The 24,024-nt window shown below is 38.4% G+C and overlaps 1 protein-coding gene across 1 annotated transcript in view; it reads right to left on the bottom strand.

The window, feature by feature from the left end:
* PKHD1L1 (PKHD1 like 1) overlaps positions 1-24,024 on the bottom strand; it is a 101,905-nt gene that overhangs the window by 21,614 nt on the left and 56,267 nt on the right. Inside the window, exons 41-59 of the mRNA XM_081116746.1 lie at positions 23,407-23,581; positions 22,317-22,473; positions 21,744-21,900; positions 20,447-20,526; positions 19,703-19,832; positions 18,624-18,753; positions 16,603-16,844; positions 14,881-15,017; positions 11,838-12,867; positions 10,368-10,559; positions 8,229-8,380; positions 7,086-7,245; positions 6,389-6,560; positions 5,719-5,807; positions 5,227-5,375; positions 3,629-3,758; positions 2,209-2,327; positions 1,318-1,447; positions 66-239 (exon numbers count right to left, since the gene is read on the bottom strand). Of these exons, the coding sequence (XP_080972872.1) occupies positions 66-239; positions 1,318-1,447; positions 2,209-2,327; positions 3,629-3,758; positions 5,227-5,375; positions 5,719-5,807; positions 6,389-6,560; positions 7,086-7,245; positions 8,229-8,380; positions 10,368-10,559; positions 11,838-12,867; positions 14,881-15,017; positions 16,603-16,844; positions 18,624-18,753; positions 19,703-19,832; positions 20,447-20,526; positions 21,744-21,900; positions 22,317-22,473; positions 23,407-23,581 (3,705 nt within the window). The remainder of the gene's footprint in view (positions 1-65; positions 240-1,317; positions 1,448-2,208; positions 2,328-3,628; positions 3,759-5,226; positions 5,376-5,718; positions 5,808-6,388; positions 6,561-7,085; positions 7,246-8,228; positions 8,381-10,367; positions 10,560-11,837; positions 12,868-14,880; positions 15,018-16,602; positions 16,845-18,623; positions 18,754-19,702; positions 19,833-20,446; positions 20,527-21,743; positions 21,901-22,316; positions 22,474-23,406; positions 23,582-24,024) is intronic.

The following is a 24,024-nucleotide window of genomic DNA, read 5'->3' as shown; positions in this document are numbered from 1 at the left end:
CTGACTAAACATAGATGAGACTACACTATACTTCATTTAGGAAAAGAAACTGAATTTGTACTAACCTTTAAATGTCATCATATTTTGAGTGAATGAGCTGACCAGGACACGTGCACCGAAAGATTCCTTGAGCCAACCTGGGTAGTCTTCACCAAAAATTTTGATGTTCCTGCTCAGTATCCCAACATCAGCTGCTAACCTGTAGCTCTGACCTGTTCCAGGAACGTGGTATCTTTCACCTGCAACAGGACAGGTAGGTTATTACCAAGGCTGAGAAATACCTGTCTTTATTAGTTTCTTTGAGGTTCACAGGCTACACAGCTTTCTAAAATGCCAAAAGTCAGCACAAATGCATGAACTGACTGGAGTTTTATGCTTTAACGTACATAGATGGCAGAGTGAAATTATGATAGCTTTTCATTTATAAAATGAAACATAATTAAGAGTATTTCTTCTATTAACACCAAAAAGATGACTGTAATCAGCAATTATGAAGTTACTGCTTCATAGGAAGTGCGCAATCACTTTATACATAAAAACAATGTTGTAAGGAAAGTTGAGAAGCTTCTGTAATTTTAATAGGTGGGGAAATGAGGTAAAGAAGTAAAAAAACTTGCCCAAGGCCGTGTGAAGAACTAGCAATACATAGATATTACCGCTGCTGACCCCTAAACCTTGGTTTGTTCCACTTTTCCTGTGGCATATTTTGTATCAACCACAATTCTTTATAAATATTAGCAGCACAGCAAACACAGTGCATACACTTACATCTTAATTATTTTGTGAAATGTAATCTAAATTCCATTCTACACGTCTTTAGTCAAAACTTTAAGACAAGCAGGTACATTTCAAACAGAGCGCAATGTTTGGTAGTTTAAAGGAAAGACTCTATAATGTCAAACTTCAAAAGCTTTTTGTTATACCATTAAAATGTTCTTCAATGAAACTTTTCCTTTTGATTTAAAGAAAAATGTGTGATATAGAACTACAGACACATATGCTTCTATCAAAATACTGCTTTAAAAAGTTCTTTTACGTTTCTTTTTCATGCAGATCACATATCCACCAGTCCCCCCAGCATCTCACAGCCGGGGTCTCCGGAGCGCCGGGAGCACCTGAGTGGTGTTTCTAACACTCACCCCTGTTCGCTTCCACTTCCTGGGCAGCAGGTCAAACCAGGAGAGCCTGGGTGAAATGCTCTTCTAAAATATTTGTGAGATGTTTCACTAAATACATGCAATTACAGAGGAAAGCACTAAAATGTGAACATTTCAAGACATTTTAATTACATATGTATGATTAAAGGCTACCACTTACCAAGGTGAGTATAGGAAAGGGTGTCATTGAGGATGAGAATTTTGTGATCATGCAGGACTTTAACGATGCTCCTAGTTTCCGTCTGGTGGATGTCATAGCTTGTGGTTGTTATCACAATCTCTTCTCCCTCCTTAGAAAAATTCAAGTGCCAAATACAGGAATAATTTTTAAAATAGGTTTATATTTCTTAATAACTATTTGATAATTCTAATTTAATTTATATCTGATTAGAATCATGATATTATCACAGAGAAAAAACCCTATACATTTAGGTATCTACAAAAATATGCTTTTGTTTGGTATTAAGAATTCTAAAATTTGAATTATCTCAGAATTTCCTTAAATTTAATTCTGTCTTTTAATAAAATCAGGCTGTACATTAAAAAAATTAAATAGATCAAAGAAAATATATTCGTGAATTCATTAAAAAGCTGATCAGAACAATATTCTTTAAGGCTTAAAAAAATTTCCCAGGGTTTTTAAAACATAATTAACTACCACTTGATATTCTTGAAAGGTGGGAGAGGAAGAGAAACCTTAAAGAAAAAGAGCAAGTCTTAGAATCGGTATCTGTATGTGACAAGCTCCTTCCTGCCATCCAAACCTCTGCTCAGATGTACCTGCAGGGCAGGAAAGTAAGTTTTCCTCCACCCCTCTCAGTTCTTGGCTGGGACCCCTGCAACAGAGGCAGACTAACAAGAGAAAAGCGTAGAAATGTATTCGATAGCAGTTTTGTGTGACATGGGAGCCTTCATAAGGAAATGAAGGTCTGAAGAAACTGCTAAACCTGAGTGTTTCTATGCTGGGTTTGATGAAGAGGGAGGCCCGTGGGAAAACGCGATAGGGTACGAGTTCAGTGCGTGCACGTTTGACCCCCAGTGTCCCCTCTACCTGCCAATCCACAGCGTCCCTCAGAGACAGGGCTTTGGAACCGGCCTCTGCCGTCTCCGAGAGCTTCGTTTTATATATTGAATGTGGAATTCCATGAAGGTCCAGCTCACCAAACACCCCTGCAGGAGGAAAGCACACTCCTACTATTCACCACACGGCACTGAGTAGGTGCTGATATAAAATGAAGCATTCAGCGATATATCTTAATAAGCAACGGAACATTTTAGAATGCATGAAGTCAACCGGGCTATCTGCTCAGGGCTTTGCACTTTGGTTCACTTCTAGGAATCTGGTCCATAGACTTTAAGGCCAGCACACAAGGGTATATGAGTGAAGTACAACAATATTTGAAAATATTAGAAAACTAAAATTAATCAAAGTCTACTTCAATAGAATGATGAGATCAACTGTAATATACTAATACCATGGTGTAACGTGCCGAAAAAAGGAAGAGTGTTATTTGTAAGTATTGATCTGGAAAGATATTCATAATATGCTGAGAAAAGAAAACTGTATAGTAATTTATTTAGTTTGACCATGTTTTTGTAAAAGGCACAACACTACCACCGCAAATCAATATATATAATATGAACATAGGCATAGATTGAGAAAACATGAAAAGACACGCAAACATTGCTAACTAACGGTAGCTAGTTTCCTCAAGAGGGGAGTAGAATTGGAAAAATGTATATAATTCTTTAATGTCTTTCCTTGATATTGTTCTGTGTTATTTGAAATGTTATTTTTGAAATAAGAAATAAACACATAAAAAAATGTAAGAGAATTTGTCTTCCTTGGGACATTTTTGAAGCTTTGAATTTGTCTTGGGAGAGCTAACACAATCTCAAGCCACTTTTATAATTTTTTACTGATTGTAACTGTTTTAGAAATTGTGCAATGGGGTGATTGATTATAGCATGTGATTGTATGTGTCTTTTAAATTAATATGCAGGCCCATAGAAGAATATGTACAGTCATACAATTGCAACAGGGAAGTTAAAACTGTGGATCAGTTGACTCTGTGGTCAGTCATTCACAGATTATTAATATTATAAATGAAGTACTGTATTGGAAACTTGTCATTTAAGGAAAAGTACTAAAATATAAAAAGTATTATTGCTTATATAAAAGAAAGATTATGAAGAAACCACATTAGAGAAGTAATGTGAATATGGAGAGATTTCTTACTGTTAGTTTTGTAATGGATTACATGTTGGTTTAAAATATGCACATCTATATCTATTTTCACGTGACATGACTTAATTTTTAAAAATCTCTGCCACTTTTATAACCCTCTATAATAAATGTTTGTAAAAGCTTCTGATACCATAACATCATGAACTGATAACAATACTATACGTTTTAAAGTACATTCTTAAAACTAATATAAATGATGCTTTTAGTATCTGGAAGCACATACCTAAGACCTTTGATCCTTGATTTGGTCCTTCTGGAAAAGCCCACTCTGGGGTAGAATGATTTCCTCTAAGAACAATCTGTAATTCTCCTTTAAAAGGGTTATCTTCCCAGCCACCAATGAGTCTACCTCCCTACAGTGAAGCAGAAAATTGTCAATACTTAAAAACTGAGCAGAAAAAATTTCCCCCATAAGAAAGGAATTAGGAAGACAGGAGGCCTTGTCTAGTGAAAATGAATAAATTCTGTTATACAAAGAACAATGTTGTAACTGGAAGTGACCTTAATTTAATTTACTCACTATGGGATAGGCAATTTAATTTTCCAAGGTCAAATTCATTATCTACTTACTGTCAGAACTGGGCCTAAAACTGAGACCTTTTAGGACCTAAACTAGTGTTGTTTGAACAGATCACACTGGATTTTAAAATAATATGGCCTATATATAATATACTCCTCTACTTACATCCAAGCTATGCCATTTATGAGCCATCACTGTTAATAATCATAGCTATTACTAAATGCTTGCTGACTTTATGTCAGGCATAATGTATAAGGCTTTACATACATTGTATCACTTAACCTTTACACTAAACCCATGAATTGGTATTATTCTCATTTTATAGGTAAGAAAACTGATGCTAAAAGTGGTCAAATAACTGACCCAAGGCTACCCAACTACTACACAGTGAAGTAAGGATTCAATCCTCAAAGCTCACACATGGAACCAAAATATCACACACCCTTAAAACGTTAAAAGCTTAGTTTTACCAAAGAAAAGCTACTGCACACTTTTATTTTTTAATGGTATTTAACAGCTTTTTGGTTAGGCCATTCTTGTTAATGAACGATAGTAAAAGACTAACAGAACAATTGGACTGATTAAACTGTTACATGATTATAAGACCATCTGAGGTTTCTGAGAATAAAGTGACTGTTCTAACTGAATTATTTTTATTAATCTACTTCAGCTTTCATAATTCCATCTACATTCAGTCATTTTAAGAAATACTGTTTGGCCCTGGCTGGTGTGGCTCTGTCAGTTGGGTGGCATCCCATGCACCTGAAGGTTGCTGGTTCGATTCCCAGTCAGGGCACATGCCTGGCTTTCGGGCTCGATCCCCAGGAGGGGGCGTACAAGAGGTAGCCAAGCAAAGTTCTGCTCTCACATCAATGTTTCTCTGTCTCTCTAAAAATCAACTTAAAATTATTTTTTAAAAAAGGAAATACTGTTTGTTTTCTAAAGAAACAAACAAAAGGCTTAAAATCTTTAATTTTTTTCCAGGATTCCTGAGGATTCTCTGTTGATTGGATCAAGCTGTGAGTTTAGCTGTACCTTATAATAACACAACTACCCTATGTAGGACTGAAAATGGGAAAACCTTACACTAAAAGTAGCATGATCATCACTCCTTAAAGAATGTTTAGTCCACAATATAAAGGAAAGCAGAAATATATTAGACTTATATGAGGCTTCCATTTCATGGGCAAGAGCCAGCTGTGTTTTATATTTATATCAATTGAATATGTTTTCTTATAACTTTTCAGTATACCTCCAACATTTTGGAATTTGGCTAATAAATTATAAGACCATACTCTTACCTGCAGTGATATGTAGGTAGCATTCAAAACAACTTTTCTGTAAGAAGACTCTGCAGCTTCCACATTGTGTTTATCTTCCAGTTCCAGAACCCCCCAAATAATGAGCCTTTCCAGTGGTGGGATATCTGTGTCTGCTACAACCCATGTTCCTGTAAAACAATACTTTAATATAAGAAATATAGTCCAGAGATTATAGCCTATAGATAAAACATTGACAACCTTCTCAGTGAGTCTTGGTTTTGAAGTGTGTCACCCTTTTTCCACACAATGACTGATTATTGCCTCCCGGGAAAATCTATATTTTTAATACTCAGGTTTAAGTTCACATAAAAGCCAGAAGGCTAAGTCTGGTTTCCAGGACACAACAATAGGATCTGTCTCCACATCTGCTCTTTCCTGAGGAGTGCTTCCTAAAGGTGGAATGATAACTATTGTGTGGCATCGAACCCAGTGCTGCATAAACACAAGTATTTTACTTCTTCATGTATTTACCTTCGGGAATAACCACATTTGCTCCTGGGTGAGGTATGGTATAATTATTTTCCCGAGACGATTGCCAAAAAGAATCATTTGACCATAAGCTGAAAACAGAAGAAAAACAGTTCCATTAAATATTATCTCTACATATTTAATGACCATCTTCTGAGAGTGTAGCATTATACTAGATGATTTGAGGATGACAGAATGCAAATTAAATAGTTTATAACTTCACTAAGTAGACAAGCTAATATGTGAAATTAGTAACATACTCAACACACACAACTACCTATATCGTTTTTTTTCCTACATTGAAGAAAACTTCCTTTCCATCCACAACCTGAATCACTTTCTCTCCAACCAAAGCCATGCTGTTGTGACACCCTAATTTTGCTGCTCTGGGTGTACCATCAAGAAGTTCTGTGATCTCAGGCAATTCACTTCAGGTCACTCGGCTTCACCTAAGTCATAAGGGAATTGGTCTAATCATTCAGATCTAACATTGTGCAAGTCGGAGATGACCAGTAAGCTCATGAGGGTGGCTGTAAGGCTCAAGCGGAGTAACGCCTACAGAAGTGCTCTGTGACCCATGAGGCACCGTGCAGGTGGGGACACTGCTTTTTCACCCAGGAGTGAGGTATGGAAAGGATCACGGAAGGCAGTAAGGAACAAAAGGCCGATATACTTATATGCGGCGGGTCGCTTCCGGGGAGCCGGGCTTCCTGACGGGGCACGTGCAGGAAAGCAGTCCTGGAGGACGCAGCAGAAAGCTTGGAAATTAATAATAACGTCCTTCACGTCCGGGTCCAGGGTCCCAGAAACCGGCTGGCTCTGTGGAAGGTCATTTCTCCCTGACACTAAACGTGAAGTAAAGCAGTTTAAATCAACACAGTGGCCAAAGCGCTCATAGGTAAGCAAAATCATGGCAATCTGAAAATATTCCTTAAATAGTAACTCGGTATAATTCAAATGCACGGAATATACATGGAGAAATTCTGACAAAATGCACATCTGATGGAGAAGCACATGGTCAAAATATCTTGAAAAAAATGAATATTTTATAATTTAAAATTTATTTTTAAGTATTTTTATTTTCCAAAAATAATTAAATAATAATTTCCTTTAATTTTGTGAAATAAATTTTGGGGCCATGTTTAAATGAAAAATATTCATTTAATCTCCAAACATAAAATGTAAGTTTTTAATTCAACTCAAGGCTTTTCCCTGCATGGATACATCTCCAGTCCTTTCATTCAGCAAACATTTCTTGAGTCCTGCTATATGTGGGGCACTGTATAACACATTTGCCCATTAAGCAATTTTTCTGCTCCTTTACACAAAGCATTATATAAAATACCCACTTCTGCCTGGTGAATACATACCCAAGTAATAGAGAGTACTAGTGTTTGCTTCAAGGTGCCAGTCTCCGTTCTTGCTAGTATTCCAGCTCAGGGGATTTGAGGAGCCATTCCTCACATCGATAACATTAAACATATCAGGATTTTGAGTGAAGTTATGAGATATGATGACATAGTCTTCTTCCTATGAAAGTTTTCAAAAAAGTGACTTGTTTTATATGTTAATACCCTGCCTAATACACATTAATTTTGAGAACATAGAATCTATATATTAAGACAAGTTTTGGTTTTACTTTCTGTTTCATCTTGCATTTATATTTTGTTTATTAACATTTTATATGTCTGTGGCAATAACACTAACTCTGTCACTAAGGCAATAAAAGTCCTCTGCATATATATATATATATATATATATATATATATATATACACACACACACTTATATATATATATATAAATCTCAACACACACATATATGTTTGTATTTAGAAAAATATTTTATTTTTATAATGTTTGAAAACATTATAATGTTTTCAATTATAATGTGTTCAACCAATGCTAGGGTTCTTTTATTTTTGGCTGCACACATAAGTGTAAGAACAGAAATGAAGGAGCTGAAGACTCCCAGTTCAGGACACTGTCCACTTAGGGGGGGAGTGAAGAACATGAAGAGAGTACCCCATATACTACACAGGGCACTCGGCATCATCTAAAATGCTTATTTCTTTTTAAAAACCAGAAGTAAATATTCATAGAATGTTAGATTCGGGTAGAGATGGTTGACATGCACATCAGGACTTGGCCTATTTTCTATAATTTTCTGTGTTTGATATATTTCATAACACACAATAATAAAGCCCTGAACTGGTGCCCGAAACATCATAAACATCCAGTAAGTGTTGGTTGTTATCATGGTAATAATAACAGGGCACAGGTATGCTACTATGTGAGGACTGCTTACTTCTGATTCTTAAATAAGGATCCTTTTCTTGGCTTGTCTTAGATTTCAGGGCAGGTCATGGAGGGTGTGCGTGACTTTAATAGGTCACTATCTGAGGCAACGGCCTTCTGGGCCCAACAGTCAGTGTAAGGGCGAGAATGTACCCTGTGGCTGAGTAATGTTCAACCCTAATTATTAGAAGATGGATTTTATAGCTCGTTGCTTACCTTGAATCCGTAGAATGTTGATGTATATGATATGTTGGTTACGTGATCCACGCCTCTAAAATACCAGTTGATGTGCTTTGCATTTGGAATCAGAGCCATCCAGCCAGACATATGAGTCAGTCGTTTCTTCTGAAACGGGACAACACTCGTGCCTGTAGGAGAACACCAAACAAACAGTAGTGACCTCTACCCCTAGGAAACTCCTCCATCATGGACAAATGCACATGTAAAAGGTTGGTCTAGTCTATGGAAGTCTCTAAAGAAGCCAGCATAACCTTTCATTATTTATGTTCTAAACGTATTTAATATTACACTTAACTGAAACATAAATGTTTTTTCACTTGGAATTTTGAATTAAGAGGGAGCCTTTCTTCCTTAGGGAAAGGAAAAAATTAAAACAATGATTATGACTACTATGACAGAAATGCTTAAATATATTATTCAATTCTCTAAATATCACTGATCTAAAATATAATTCCATTTCTACTCTTTTAAGAACTTAATTCTTCAGAATCATTGATTTGCAATGTAAGCAAACGTAAGTTCTGATTCTTTATTAGAGTCTCTTATATTTGTTGAGGTAATCAAACTTGCGTACCAAGTGTGACTGAAAAGTCTGATTTAGAACTCTTAAGGAGCTGATTACAACTAGACCTGCCACAAACACTGGCCATACCTTAAATTTTGAGAGTGACAAACTTGGAACCTGAACTACTTGTAATAGGACAAACTAGGTAATTTAGTCATGCTTTGGTCATGAGAGAGTGCCTGACAACTTCAGTAGAAGATCTGAAAAAAATCTCTTAGAATATAATGAAAAGATATGTGATTAATTGCCCATATTCTATTTTTTTCTCTCCCTTTCCTCTGATTGAATTTTATGTTAAATTTGTAACCACTTCCCTTACAAATTTAAGAGGAAGAATCTAGAAGCAAGATTATAAAACCAACTATCATACTTTTTATTTTGGGAATAAGGCAAAAAAATAAATTCCAATATCAAGTAAGAACAACTTCATTAATTCTTAGGCTTATGAAGTGGAGTTAGTGTTGAAAGGACCATGAGCAGAGGCACTAAACCACAGTCCAGAAGACCTGCCACGTATAAGAAGAGGTATGATAATTTGGGTCATTCAGCAAATATCTCGTCCTCTCCCCTCCTTCGGGGCAGAGCAGACTTCCCTGCCCTGTTGATGTTGGGTGACTTGTTTGGCCCACGGGAGATTAGCAGAACCTACATTCGCAAAGGCTTGAAAAGTGCTTGCTGGGTGAGGCCTGCTGGCTTGAGCCTCTGCCATGAGAAGAGGCTCCCCCAGGCACCTGCTCTCCCTTCAGCCTCAGCCCTGCAAAAACCACACGTGGAGCAACCTGAATTCAACCCTTGAGGAAGAGCAAAGCCCACTGGATCCTCACCTTGAAGCAGAGCCTCCCAGCTGAGTCCAGCCCAGATCAACCAACCCAGCCCTCAGGCATGTAAGCGAAAATAAATGATCATGGGTTTAAGCTACTGAGTTTTGGATAAGCCTGTGGTGAACCAAATGCTGACTTATATAAGACTTATATAATTCAAATCTTCCAACACCTCTAGAATTTGCTCCTATATTTGCCAGAATCCAACTCCACCGAAGGTTGCTGATGCATGGAATTATATTTTCACCCGACGTTTCGTAAGTAAAACTAACTTTCATTTTGAAGTTTTTATCTTAATTTTTTTCAGCTACAATATTTCCTGAAACAATCAGTAAATCAACAGTCCCTGGAACCCAGTGTGCAGATCCTGACAAAGCAAATGCTCCCCCATCTCATTTCAATCAGCAAAGATCATCAAAAGCATTTGCGTTTGGTGGCAGGAACAATGGTGTATTTATACTGTTTTGCTCTAAGGGTATGTCAGCTTTCCTGCTCTGTGTCACAACACTGGCTGGAGGTTCCTTAATCAACAGAATATCAGAATGGTCCATGCATTTATTTGATATTCCTCACATGCCCATTTTGAGTGTATTTGTTTCCTGTCTGGCTTCTGACACACAAATATGCTTTTCCCAATGTTCTAAACAGCGAGCGACAAGTCAAGAAGATGATGATGAAAGTTGAGGAAAATATTTAATTTAGTGGTTTAAACGATTCCGTTCTTCTTACCAAAGGAGTCGGAGAGAACGGCATCCTTTCCAAGCAGAGATGCTGGAGAAGGCTTATTGAACGCTAAGCGGTGGAAGCTGACTGAGGCGTCACAGACCGACCCGGGGACCCCGACGCTCCACTCGGCCTCCTGAGTGCAGTGAGCAGGGTCCAGCAGTGAGCTGTGTGGAATGACGGTGTGTCCTTTGTGACCTAGGAAATGAACACAATCAGCATGTTTCCTTCTTCATGTTATAAAACTGAAAAACCAAATGGTCTGCAACGTAAAGGGACTGTGACCCGTTGTACTGCTAATAAAATCTAAAAGTCTTGGTAAATTTTTTTTGGGGGGCATGGGGCAAGGGGACCTTATACAGAGGCTTTGCAGGGACTCTTTGGTCAGGCAGTTAATTGTGGATGTAACTGAAACATGGCATCTGAAGCACCCATGAGAGCCAAAGTAGGGGACAGGAAGTGGGATAAGTAACTTGGCCAAGAATTCAAATTCAGCAGTCTGCCGTAGAGCCTGTAGTCTTAACCAACAGACTGCTAACTAAAAATAAAAATCTAAGCTGAATTAAATAAACTAATAAAGGCTACACAAAGCTTTATATTAGAACCATCCAAATGTTCTCCCTCTTAAGGCCACCATTAGAACAGGAGACAGAAGTCAACAAATATAGTTCAGAATTCAGTCTGTTTGAATATTGAGATGAATCTTCTTCCATCTTTCAAAGTCTTTCAAAAGTAAATTGTTACTATCTGTAGTTTTACTTATCAACTTTCTCTCTCTTCTAAAGTATTAAGCAAAATCTCTCTCTCACACATGCCCTGGCTATCTTATTTAGACAGGTCTTTATCATTAAAATTTTATAAAGACATTAAATTCTAGAGACTAAAAATATCTTTAAAATGTGACATACTGTGAACTTGGGTAAAAAACGTTCTTAGTTAACATATTTCTTGAACTAATTCCAAATTCATAATTCAGATAGGAAAGAAAAGGGTTAGTATCAGGCCTGTAACTTACTACTTTCCTTTAAAATATTTGGGCAGGATTTATCCAGTCTGTCTACATTGCTTGTATAAATAAACCTGGAATTTATACATGTATGGGCCACGATTGACTGGAGAATTTGGGAAGTTATATAAGCAGTTTCTATCTGTGTAATTAACAGTAATAAAATGGAGGTGTTATAAAACAAAAACGGCTTCCTTTTGTGATCAATGTTTCCATAACTATTCAAAATTTGCTATTAATTCAAAACCAAGGTGCAAATGTAGGGGAAAAGAAGACATATTTGGAGGCTGCATCTGATCGCTTGGGGATCTTCCAGAAAAGAATGTCTCATCTATGCCTATATCCTTCAGTCATTAGTACAGTTCAGTACGGGGTAAAGTCTGTGATTCAGCAGAGTCTGCTCTGACAGTTGAACTCTGGGTTAAAGCAAACATATTTCCAAAGTATTTTATCAGAAATTATAATATTACCTGTGAGTGAACCATCGACATCGATCAGTACCACTTCATGTTCCCATCGAAAGCCAGCCTTGTTTGGTGTGTGAAAATACCGGATGCCAACAAATTTTGCACTCCAACCTCCACATCTCTCATTACAAACTCCAGTGATGGATGTCACTCCCAAAGCTACACAGCTGGGACGGTCGAAGTTCATAAAGTGAACGGATGACACAGTCAAGCCTTCACTAAATGGGAGAACCAGGCCTCTCGTTGTACAAAATGCAGACCCCATTCCCAGTTCATCAAGATGACCAACTATTTTGGCATTTTTAATCACCGCTCCGTTGGTTTCACCCCATCCTCCAACATAAGCGGCCAGGATCCTCTTGGTCTCAATTCCAGACTCATAATTATTTACCATCATGAAGTTATGGAACTGAAGGGCACCGCCATTGACCCATTCAGCTCCTTTTTGACAATTCCAAGTAGTCAGTGAATTAAATATTGCAGGCACTGGCACTGTAGAAGTACAAGATCCCGTTTGCATGGGGAAATATTCTTCAAATATCCATATTCCAAACCAACCCTGAGAATGAACAGTGTTGTTAAAGAATTCACCAAGAGGAATTCTTTTTTGGCAAATGTTTCGGTCATAGGATGGCCCATCAGGGTGGTCATTCATTCGGTACCAAAAGCCAAAGTGAGTGCCCCCAGCAGCTGCATTGTGCCGAATGGTATTGTTTGGGTTGGTTACCCAAAATGCAGCTGGGGTCACATCATCGTTCAGAAGACTAGTACTTTGCTGTACAAATACTGCCAAGTTATACTGCAGGATATTGCCATGTTCAATGCCGTCTTCTATAAAAAATGCTCCTCCCTTAATATCATATATAATATTCCTCTCAACCAGAAGGTGATGAGTGTTATGGATAGTAACAGCTCTGTTATAGGTCTGGTGAATTGAACAGCCTCTTACATAAGATTTAAACTGCAAATCTCCCAGCAGGTGCCAATGTATTGGATATCTCCCCAACCGAAAAGCCTGGCCAGCGTGGAATACCTGTCAAGTTCAGAAATCATGACTATTTAGTGATCCACATAAACACAGTTTGCCTAGCTCATACTCTCTTGTTTAAAAATAATCTCCAATCTTATATTAATTATTATTAATACATTTATATCTCCCATATTACTTATGTTTGTCATTAGAAAATATTTGGCCCCCAACCCACCTTGAGTCATTCTATAGCAACCCATACTTGATACCAATGAACAAAAGCCTTCTTTAACTGTTCTGTTTCCACCTCAGTCTATTATGAAACTTTTGTGTTTAGCAAAATAAAACCTCTTAAAAGACTTCTCTCCTTCACTTTTATTCTTATAGAATAATAAGAAACACTTCTTGAATGTTTACCATGTGCCTGATATTGTGCTAAGTGTTGTATGTGCATGATCACAGTCTTTACCACAATCCTATGAAGTAGCCACTTATCATTAACTTCATTTTACAGTCAAAAAAACTGAAGTTTAGAAAGGTTGAATATCATGTTCATGGTCATAAGGCTCCTTAAAATCAAGTTAGTCTCATTCTGGAGTTGGTGCTCTTATTAACCACTCTGCTGTACTTTCTTTCAATAAATCTAAATCTAATAGTCTAATACAGTGGATGCTAGTGTGTGCAAGTGTGCATATCTGAGTGTGTGTGTATAAAATATGATCCCAGGAGGTCTGGAAGTAAAATATGAGGGTACCTATTTCCAGTCTTCCTCCAAAAATACAAAATTAACCATTACTAATATTTAATATACAGATTGACTCTGGCAACCTCACTCAGTCTATATCTCAGACGTCACAAGTGTGTAACATATCCTAGGAGGAAGGGAGTTTCACGAAATGTAGGTGTCAACTCTATCACCCTCAATAGTTTGTTTGCAGTGGAAATGTTCTCAGCTTAATGGATTTATGGACTTTATTTTCCTTCCCTTCCTTTCTTTCTTTCCTCCCTTCCTTCCTTCCTTTTACTGGATACTTGATAAAAACTAGTACATAGACTTAATATAACTAAGATATAGAGGAGCTCCTAATCTCTTAGGGATAAGTTGCATATTTATTAATATATTTATATATTTGTCTCAGTAACAATCAGTTGACAATCTCCTGTACGCGAAGCACTGCTGCAGCCACAGAGGAATCGGCAGAAAACCAGAAAGATAAAATCTCTAAAATAATTGAGTTTATGTTCTAGAGGGAGAAATAAAATAAATCAAAAATAGATTTAATGTTGGGAGTTATGAGTAAATAAAGGAAAGCAGGGGTGTGGGCAGCTATTTCAAATAAAGATGGCAAGGAAAGAGCTCTCTGAAGAGAACATTTGTAAAGAGGGCTGACTGAATGAGAGTGTGAACCGTGCAAATATTTGGTGGAGAAGCATTTCAAGTGGAATGAAGAGCATGTGCAAAGAACGTGAGACAGGAATGTGTTGGACGTGGTCACGGGACAGCAGGAGGCCTTTGTGTCGTGCATGGCATGAGCCAGGGGTAGAGTCACGGGAGATAAAATCGGAGGCCAGCTGGGGATGGATCCTGTGGGTCCTATGGGAAGGACTCACACTTTTAGTTTTAGGTGTCCAATGAAGCCATTGCTGGGTTTTGAACAGGCTGTAACGAGATGTGATTTATACTTTAAAATGTTTACTTCGGCTGTGGTGTGAAGATTCTGCTGGATCAAGGGTGGGAGCCGGAAGACCGGTTAGAAGAAAATGGTAGCCGCCCAGATGAGAGGTGACAGTGGCTTGGGTTAGGGATCAAGGGGAGGTGGTAGAAGGACAGCGGATTCAGGGTACAGTATTTTGTGGGCAGAGTGCATAGCACTTGCTGATGAATTTGATGTGGAGTATAAGGAAAAGAAACAAAATTTTGGCATGATTAAATGGGTGAATAATTAGGTGTATTAAAAAGATATGTCTCCTCTACCCGGTTATAACTAGCATCTGACAAACAGCATGAACGTATACATATTCATTGCAAGGACAACCTCAGGCAAAGCATTGTGATTTGCTAACAATGCCTCTCACCTCTACATATTCTATTCTTCCAGTTACCATGTCAGCACTGGGTACAGGAGCGTGAAACATAATGCAGCCTCCAAATTGATCACTTCCTATTTCTTCTCCAAACTTTCCCTGGAGACATGTCTGTGTAGCAAATTCACCTTAAAAAAGAAAAGAAAAACCATGTCAAAATCCTCTAATTACATAAAGATTTTTTCTCCTACCTAATTATATCTTTTTTATTCACACATAATTTTCCTCTCCTTCTGGAACTTCAGTATTTGCATTCACATCATCCTCTCTAGACAGTAAGATAGGTAAGTTCCTTGTCTCATTTGCCTCTGTGTTCCTTAAAGCACTTACTACGGTATTTTTCAAAGATACTAAATAAATATTGGAGCGGGTGAATGAATGCTGATAAAGGTATTTTGTCATTTTATCTCTGAAGCTTTTTCCCAAGACTTGGGGATTAAGATAATTAATGCAAACTCACACCTGTATTGCACTAGATATGCATGATTGCACTTAATTCTTATAACTGTAGCAAGTAAGCAGAACAGGAAGCATTCTGACTTTAAACAGGGTGAAACTAGGTTTAATGGGCATTTTGAGACTTGATGCCAATGAACTGATGATGGGGGGAGAAAGCAGAATGGAGTAAGCATTGCCAAGAGAGTCACCTAAAATAGTCAGGAGCCTATTGAGGAGTGGGGTAGGCGGCCTGTGAATGTCTTGTGCTGCTAATTCTCAGAGCTGCTATTAAGTTGCTAGCCCTGCTGCTAAACTCAGCTCAAGGCTGAGCCATAAACATCCTGGAACAGCAAATGCTGTGTGGGAACGTGTGGACTTGACCCTCTCCTAGTAGTCTTCGCCCTCCCCACCCCCACGTTTGCATATTGGAACTAACCAATCTGCTCATCTAGCTAGCAACCCTTCATTGGCACAAAAGAATTACATTCTGTGGTTTTTGTCGTTGAAAACCCTGCCTTTCTTTGTTCGGAGCGCACTTTGGGTTGCTATCCGAACCTGTGCTCCTGGGTGGTAATTCTTTTGCTCAAATAAATGTGTGGGGTTTTTTTAATTCTTTATTGCAGCCTGAACTTTTTCTTGGCTGACAATTAGAATTAGAACATAGGTCATTTGGCAGCAAATCCAAGGAGTTTTACCTTATAGTATACTTTCCATTGAAGAAAAAGCTATATCTAAGTTGTATCTGTTATTCAACTGCTTATAGGATTGTGATGGTATTAGTGATTATGTAAAATATTTAAAAGAGACTTGTAAAATACATTGTGCTCTATACAGTGGTAAACATCATTCAGGTTCTCTTATATCCAGTTTTTTCATATACTGGGCTTTGCACTAACTCATTTCCTTAAAGTTAAGCATTGCATAGCAGTTCTAATGGCACCTGAGTAGAACAGACACCTGTCACTTCAGGACCAAAGTAATTAGTGGCTGATGCTCAACTCTCCAGCCACCTTGAGTCCTGTCTCTGAGATTGAGGAAGCTCCAGTTGCGGTTGCAATGGAGCTTCCATCAGCCTAGATCCTGAAATACATTAGCACCCCCCTATGGACACATGTAGTATCAATGAGAAATAACCCTTTCTCATTTCAAATCCCTGAGATTTGGAGCATATTTATTACTAGAGCATAACAATCCAGGAGTGATTTTGTCTCCAGGGAATATTTTTGCAATGTCTGAAAACATTTTAAGTGGTCCCACTATAGCTGCTAAAATTACCTGTGTCGAATCCGTCAGGACATGCTGGAATTTTGTTATTCCACTCCACATTATCAGATCCTCTTATTAAAATATTTCTTGTAAGAATTCCAACTTCTGCCCTTGCTTCAAACAGTGTTCCATCAGGAAGGGGGACAGCGATTCCTAAGTGTGTGTAATTCAGCGGATGAGCTAGCGTTATGTTTATGCCATCAGCAGACACAGATGCGATGGTCCTTTCTTCATTCTCTCTTTGACTGTGTCTATAAAAATGTTAACAAATTTTTTTTTTCAAAATTAATATAAATCAACATAACATTGTTGATAAACTCACTTAATTCTTACAGTAATCTGAGATAGACAGGAACGGCATTCTAATTTTACTGAAGCCCAGAGTAGCAAAATAATATGGCCCCAAGCCTGATAAGTGTTATTGGTGGGAGTTGGAGCCAAGAGACTGACTTTAAAGTAGCATTCTTAACCAGTGGCTTTACAAACTCTCAAATAACACTTATCAATGAGATAGTGAACAGTGACTTAGATTTGGTGGGAAAGTACTTAATTCTTGTTTCTTAAAACGAAATACTGCATGAAATGCTAAATTTACTCTTCATTTTCCTACGGAGAAGCTGGAACTGAGGACTCTCTATTCTATTAGGAAGCCCAACCATTTTGTGGCTCTTTTATTTGCCATTAAATATGTAATTATAATTTCATCCAAGGGCAGGAAAAAAACTGTCACTTATAAAGCTAAGTATATATTTAACTCTTCCTCACATCTGCAAGTCTATTTTTAACCAGGAAAATGGCAAACTCAAAATGCCATCTTAAAATTTAATTCTAAATTGAGTCACAACCTTCATGTAATTTAGTCGTTTCTTGTCATAAATTACTATTTGTTCCCCGATACCCCCACAATTTGAACAATAAAGCAAAAATAAAGCTCCCCTTGGCTGCCTCCCCACCCGTATCTGCTGGAATGCAGTAAGCCGATTAGTTCTCTTTTATTTCTTATTGGCCAAAATACATAATTAAACAGAAATTGAGGGTCATATGCAGTTTTGATTATAAAATGTCAGACACCTGAAAGGTCATGTCCATCACCACTCATTCTGTAATGAGTGCTTCCCTTTCATTCAATCATTCCTAACAAGTTTGGTCCATGGAACCACTGCTGGGACTATAAGATAACAAAGGGTTCACTTGCTGCTTCTTACCCCACTCTTTAGTGACCCCCAAACAAAGAGGCATTTACATTGTTGCATGCATTCATGTACTTGTCTAAAGCTCTAAGCCAGAAGTTTTCAAATGGCTTTTAACAGCAGAATGTTTTTCGCAAACAAAATCTTACATGGGGACCTAACCATAAAAAACGACCCAAATACTTTATTAGTACAGCAGGTCCTCGAATAATGTCACTGCGTTCAATGTCGTTTCGCTTAATGTTGATGAGATGTCACAGGAACTTAACTCTTGCTTACATCAATCAGCCTGTGGTAAAATTCGGTTTCATTACACTTCATTTTGCTTAAAGCCACAGAATCTGTCGCTGACGTTAAGTGAGGACTTACTGTATATATTTATTTTATAGGTTCAAATAAATAATTTTTCCTATTGTAAATTCAAATCAATCAGTGAAAATAACACTGGTGATCAACACAATATTAACATTTAGCAAATACATATTTGGCTGTTAGTGTTTTGTTTTTTTAAATTTATTTGATTTATTTTTTTGAGAGAGAGAGAGAGGAAGGAAGGGGGAGAGGGAGCAAGAGAGGGAGGAAGAGAGAGGAACTTGTTGTTCCAGTTATTTATGCATTTATTGGCTGATTTTGTATGTGCCCTGACAGGGGATTGAACCCACAAATTGGGACAATGTTCTCACCAACTGAGCTACCCACCCAGGGCTGTTCATGGTTCTTGATTAGAGGTTTCAAATTTAAATGAAAGAGTTGTGGACCTTCTGAATCATCTCTCTTTTCATAGTTACAAAAAAATCTCTGTTTACAAATCTAAATGATCAGGCCCAGAAGACATCATACCTGTGTCCTGTGCTTGCAATCACTATCTTATCTCCTGGTTTCCACGTTACTGCGTCTTGTAAAGTCAGAGTCCTTTCTCCGGCCTGTGCAGTATGAGCCAAACGAGTCCAGACCACGGGAACAGGCAGACCTGGAGCCAACATACAGACCAAGTATTTCTAAAGATGTGTTTTCTTGGTTTTTGAGAACTTTATGCATTTTCATCTCATCCTGGATTGAATCAATATGAGGAAGGTTCACTTTACCTTCATATTTCATAACTTTCTCACAAAAGAAATATGTAGAATGCTTGCATTATACAGGTAGTGATCAAGTTTGTAATGATATGTATGGGTCTATAAATTAAAGAAAACAGCCTTCTGCACCAACATGTTCCATTATGACCGTCTTCTTTAGGTGAAAGCAATATAAATGTGGTATGAGACTCTTGATAAGATAGGCAGAGGCCTGTTATCTTTGTCGTTGTTGACGGGAATTGCTTAAATTGATAATTTAGAGATAAATGATATGTGTGAATTTCTGCAAATCCCATTAGTGTATCTACTGAACACAATGCAGGGCATTTATGATCATAGTGGGGGTATCGTGTTTATATATCCTAAATTTATAAAAGAGACAGATTATCGCAATAGAGAAGACTTCGATATAAAAAGAAATACCCCATGCTTCCTTTAAATACGTTGACCTAAGACCTCAAACATGATCAAAATCATTGCTGTCTGCAGTGATATAGTTATACAAGAATATAGTTATACAAGAGTACAACTACAAATTTATGGTTACATTTCAGGAAGAGCCCATAAACAATCAGCATGACTCTGGTTAGCACTAAATTAGGCAAAAGGTGTTAAGGGAGCACATGGAATGGATGTAGAGAGGCCCAGAAGGGCTTCCCCAAGGGTGGCCTTGGTTGTCAGTCTTGACCCTACGCAGGGCTGACACTGGCCTGCATAAAAGAAGGGAATGTGTAAGGACAGGAGCAGCTTGGCAAGTTTTCCTTCAGAGGAAGTTATCAGGACGATTATCTCGGGTTCCTGGCTGGTCTCCCTGACCAAGTCCCGGAGCCCTTAGGCCCGTACCGTGCAGATCCAGGACTCCCTCGCGCACGGCCAGCGTTTTGGCCCCGTACATGGGGAGCTCCGGAGACCGCAGGTGGCCGTGCAAGGTGATGACGGCCTTGTGCTGAAACGGGGATGCTTCCGTCCCAATCTGCAAGGGATTTCACAGGCGTCACTCAGGAAGATCAAACGCAATAGCCACAATTCTAGTCACTCAAAAGGAAAGTTTTCCTGTACGCCCTGTTCCTCCAAGAACTGACTGTTCGGTTGTCAGTATCCTTCTTCCAAAAGATAAACCTGAAACTTTCTAGTCAGCCAAGTGCACTATGCCAGACCTTTGGAAAGTGCATTGATTGACTTTAGCCACATCTCAGAGCTAAACGTTTTTTTCTGCTCTATTTTAAATTCTGCTCTATGGTAATATGCTATTATCTTCTCATTAAAAGTGCAAGAATACTCTGGAAAACTTTTCCCAAAAAAGGATTTTGTACTAAAAACAGGGAATTATACAAAGATAAACTTGTGCGAGTTTAGTATAATTAACTGTTTTACACACAGTATTTTATTATTATTATTATTATTATTATTATTAATCACTGATTCTATTACAGATGTCTCCAATTTACCCCCCCTCTCCCCCCGCCTTTGCCTCTCTCCACCCTGCACCCGCCTTGCTAGGTCTTCATCACTTTATTGTCTGTGTCCATTTTTTAAAAGAAATGGAGGGAGGTTACCAGTGACTATGTCTCAGGTTCTTTGGTATACCTGAAGAATTCCTCCATCTGTAATTAGAATATTTTCTGCCTGGAGTTCAATGTCAGCTTCATCAAATATTAGCGTTCCACCTAGGAGTCATACAATTTTGAAATATGTCACAAAGAAAATTAATATTAAAAGCTATTCATTCAACTACACATTAAAATTAACTTTATCACTCCGCATGTCACTTCACTTCAGCTCTTCGGCAGCATAAATATAAAAACTTCAGACAAGACCCAGTAAGTGGTAGAAAACTCAAATCCCAGGGCAGATTTTCTCTTGACCACTGGTTATTTTAAATGTTATTAAAATAGCCACATGAATTCTAGTTCTACAAACACAGGGCCACAAAATATAAATTAAGAATGAAACCAGTTAAAATTAAAGAAAGGCACTGTTTATAGAAACTATTATAATGCCAACATTAACTGAACTTTTATCCACTAATTTGCACTAGCAACAGCGATATCCTGATTAGCATTATTAAAGATAGTACTGTGATACATTTTTATAAGACTGATATAAATTTATGACAGAAAACTTGTCCAAGGGCCCAATAGTTAACAACTTCAAACAACTAAAGCACTGCTATTATCCCAGAAGTAAAAACAAAAACAAAATACAAAGGTCTTTGAGCAGCTAAAACCACAAAATTTATACACTAAAGCCTAGAGTATTTTACTCTTGCCAATGATCGCTTCTTTTACATGCAATTGTAACTGTTCTGGTTATTTAGTTTTCCGTAGTTAAACAGAATATCAAGAAGCAGAGAGAACTCCAGGTAACAGTGAAAGCAGGTTCAAAGGTGTAGGTGAGAATCACAATCTGGGACCCAAGGGGAGTCAGGGGGAGGTGTCATTTAATGCAAATTTCTATGATTTTACAACCCCTGGGACCCACTACACCAGTGTTTTTCTAAATGGGAAATACCTCTCACTGTTGTGACCCACTGCAAGGGGATAGGCATGCACACGTGTGCACACGCACACACGCGTGCACACACACACACAGAGTTACTGAAACAAAAGTTTCATGAAATAACATTTAGCTTTAAGAGATGCTCACTCCTAGGAATGCAGTATACTCTGATAGTTTCCATTGTATTTCATTAAAACATTCTGGTTGCAATACACTAAATAACTTCATGCCACAGATGGACTGTAATACTCAAAGAACTCAGTACGACACTCCACATAAAAACATGATACAACTATGGATGTTTATAGTAATGAGTATCGACTAAATTAATTTTACAGAAATATTCCATACACAGAGTCTAATAAGCAGATTTTCCGAAATTTACCCTGAATGAGCAACATTTTCAGAATCGGGGTGCTTTGATCCAGCAAAACTGTCTGTCCTTTTGTAATGACAACCAGCGACCCTTCCCCCGGAGGGGGCTTTGCTCCCCACGAGGAGCTGGAGGACCAGGCGTCGGCATAGAGGAAGTCAGCACCACCCTGAAACAGAGCGCGGGGACTCAGGCGGGGTTTTATCAGGATTCCTCACTCCCCTTCTGAAAGGCGAAGAACTCCCAGGAAAATAAACATCTTCATTTATAAGAAGCATAACCTACTTTGAATGTTTTGTAGCTGCCTGTTGGTTTGTTTCACAGTAATAATAAAGTAAAAAATCCATTACTAATTACCCCACAATTAAATAATTACAATTTGAAATAGTAATAAATTTTAATAAGCAAAAAACAAACAAACAAACAAAAACAACCCAAAAACATAACCTACTTTAAATTTATTATAGCCATAGCTCAGTTGTTTTTTGGAGACTTTAACGAAGTAAAAAGTTCGTTACCAATCACCTCGCCTCCCAGATGCTAGCTTTTCTACTGCTGTGGTGAGACTCCCAGCAGCGCCCTTACCCGCCTGGCCATGCCGCTGCTTCCCACGGTGACCTGCACCGGAGCCCACCCTGAGGGCGTGTGGGCGCTGGTCATGCAGATGATCCAGGTCTGGTTGGAATATTCGACGTCACATTTTGCCTCAGCGAGGGTGACGCGAACATCCTGAGTATTTTCACTGTAAAGAAAAAGGGGGGAAACAAAACAGTGATGATTTTCTCAAATTTCTAGGTCACAGAGGCATTACTGCAAGACTAGCGATCTTACCATGTGATTCATCAAAGTGCAGATTTGATACTTTTTTCAGTAGTAAGACTCAAAATATTTGTTCAGAAAAATCAGAAAAAAAGAGGCCAGGAAATACAAGCGCACAAACTAGAAGGTATGCCAGTGTGAGAGAAAACCTGCCTGGGTTCAGTTTATCGAGAAATCCCATGTTGGTCTCCAAGCAGGCACCTTCGTAAGAGACTTTCAGGGGTCGCTTTGTCTATGTGACACTTTCACCACAGTCACAGACCTTAGAGCTTCATCTCCACGTAAAATGCAAGTTCAAGGTAGTGATAAGTACTTCGGGAACTAAAATTGCCTTCTATGATTTGAATGAGCTGGCACTCTGAAGTCAGCCTCACTCACTTAAATGATGAAGCAGGACATACATTTTAGCTACACAATGAGTGTTTTTAGGAAAAAGGAATCTGGCCAGTTACAATGAAACAGTCCTGATGCATGAAGAGATGTTTCAATGACCCAGCGAAGCAGGTCGTGGTTGGAGACGAGATACTGAGGAAAGTATAACAAGAAGGTGATTTATACTTGTGACGTTAGTAGGATCTGGGGCAGGTTATTTAACCTTCGTAATCTTAACCATAAAATGGGATAAAAAAATATCTAAGAAGGCAGGAGGTTTCAGTGGGGTAGGAGGTGCCCGGCAGAGATTAAGCACTCAGTAAATGCCAGCTATTAGCACTATCATGGTCCTCAAGCATGACTTTCCAGCAGACGGGTGCACAGCACATGGCTGTATTTAGCACCGCCCTGGCATACGAGGAAGCAGGCGCAGCGGCTCGGGTGTGGGAACAGGCAGTGATGTGTGTGCCCGCGAAGACAGTACCTGAAGCCGGATCCCACGACCGTAAGTCTGGTGCCCCCTGCAGTACTGCCTCTCCTGGGGGATATTTGGGCGATGAGTGGGGTCAGTGACACGTTGTACGTGAAGGAAGTTGCGGACTGTGCCAGATCCTTCCCGTTGACCACACTCACTTCGCAGGCTTGCTCAGGTCCCCTGCCTATGAGAAGAGGGTACAACTGAGTACAGCTCTGCCATCAGGCCCTATTCATTTCCAAAACTCCAAACATTTTCTTTTTATTATGTTTTAATTTAAAGTTTATTGTCCAGTTACAGATTACATTCAATATTATTTTGTATTTGTTTCAGGTGTACAGCATGGTGGTTAGACAATCATATACTTTAGAAAGTGTTCCCCATTATTTCCAGTACTCATCCAGCACCATACATAGTTACTGCAATATTATTGACTATATTCTTTAGGTTGCATTTTATATGTCTGTGACTATTCTGTCTCTACCAATTTGTACTTAGTAATCTCTTCACCTTTTCACTCACCCCCTAACCCCACCTTCCCTCTTGCAACCATCAGTCTGCTCTCTGTATCTATGAGTTTGTTTCGGTTTTGTTCGTTCATTTATTTTGTTCTTTAGATTCCACATA

The sequence above is a fragment of the Miniopterus schreibersii genome, assembly GCF_964146895.1.
Source record: "Miniopterus schreibersii genome assembly, chromosome: 17".
NCBI classification, from domain to species: domain Eukaryota; kingdom Metazoa; phylum Chordata; class Mammalia; order Chiroptera; family Miniopteridae; genus Miniopterus; species Miniopterus schreibersii.
The sequence above is the reverse complement of the archived record's forward strand: the minus strand, read 5'-3'. Positions and strand labels throughout refer to the sequence as shown.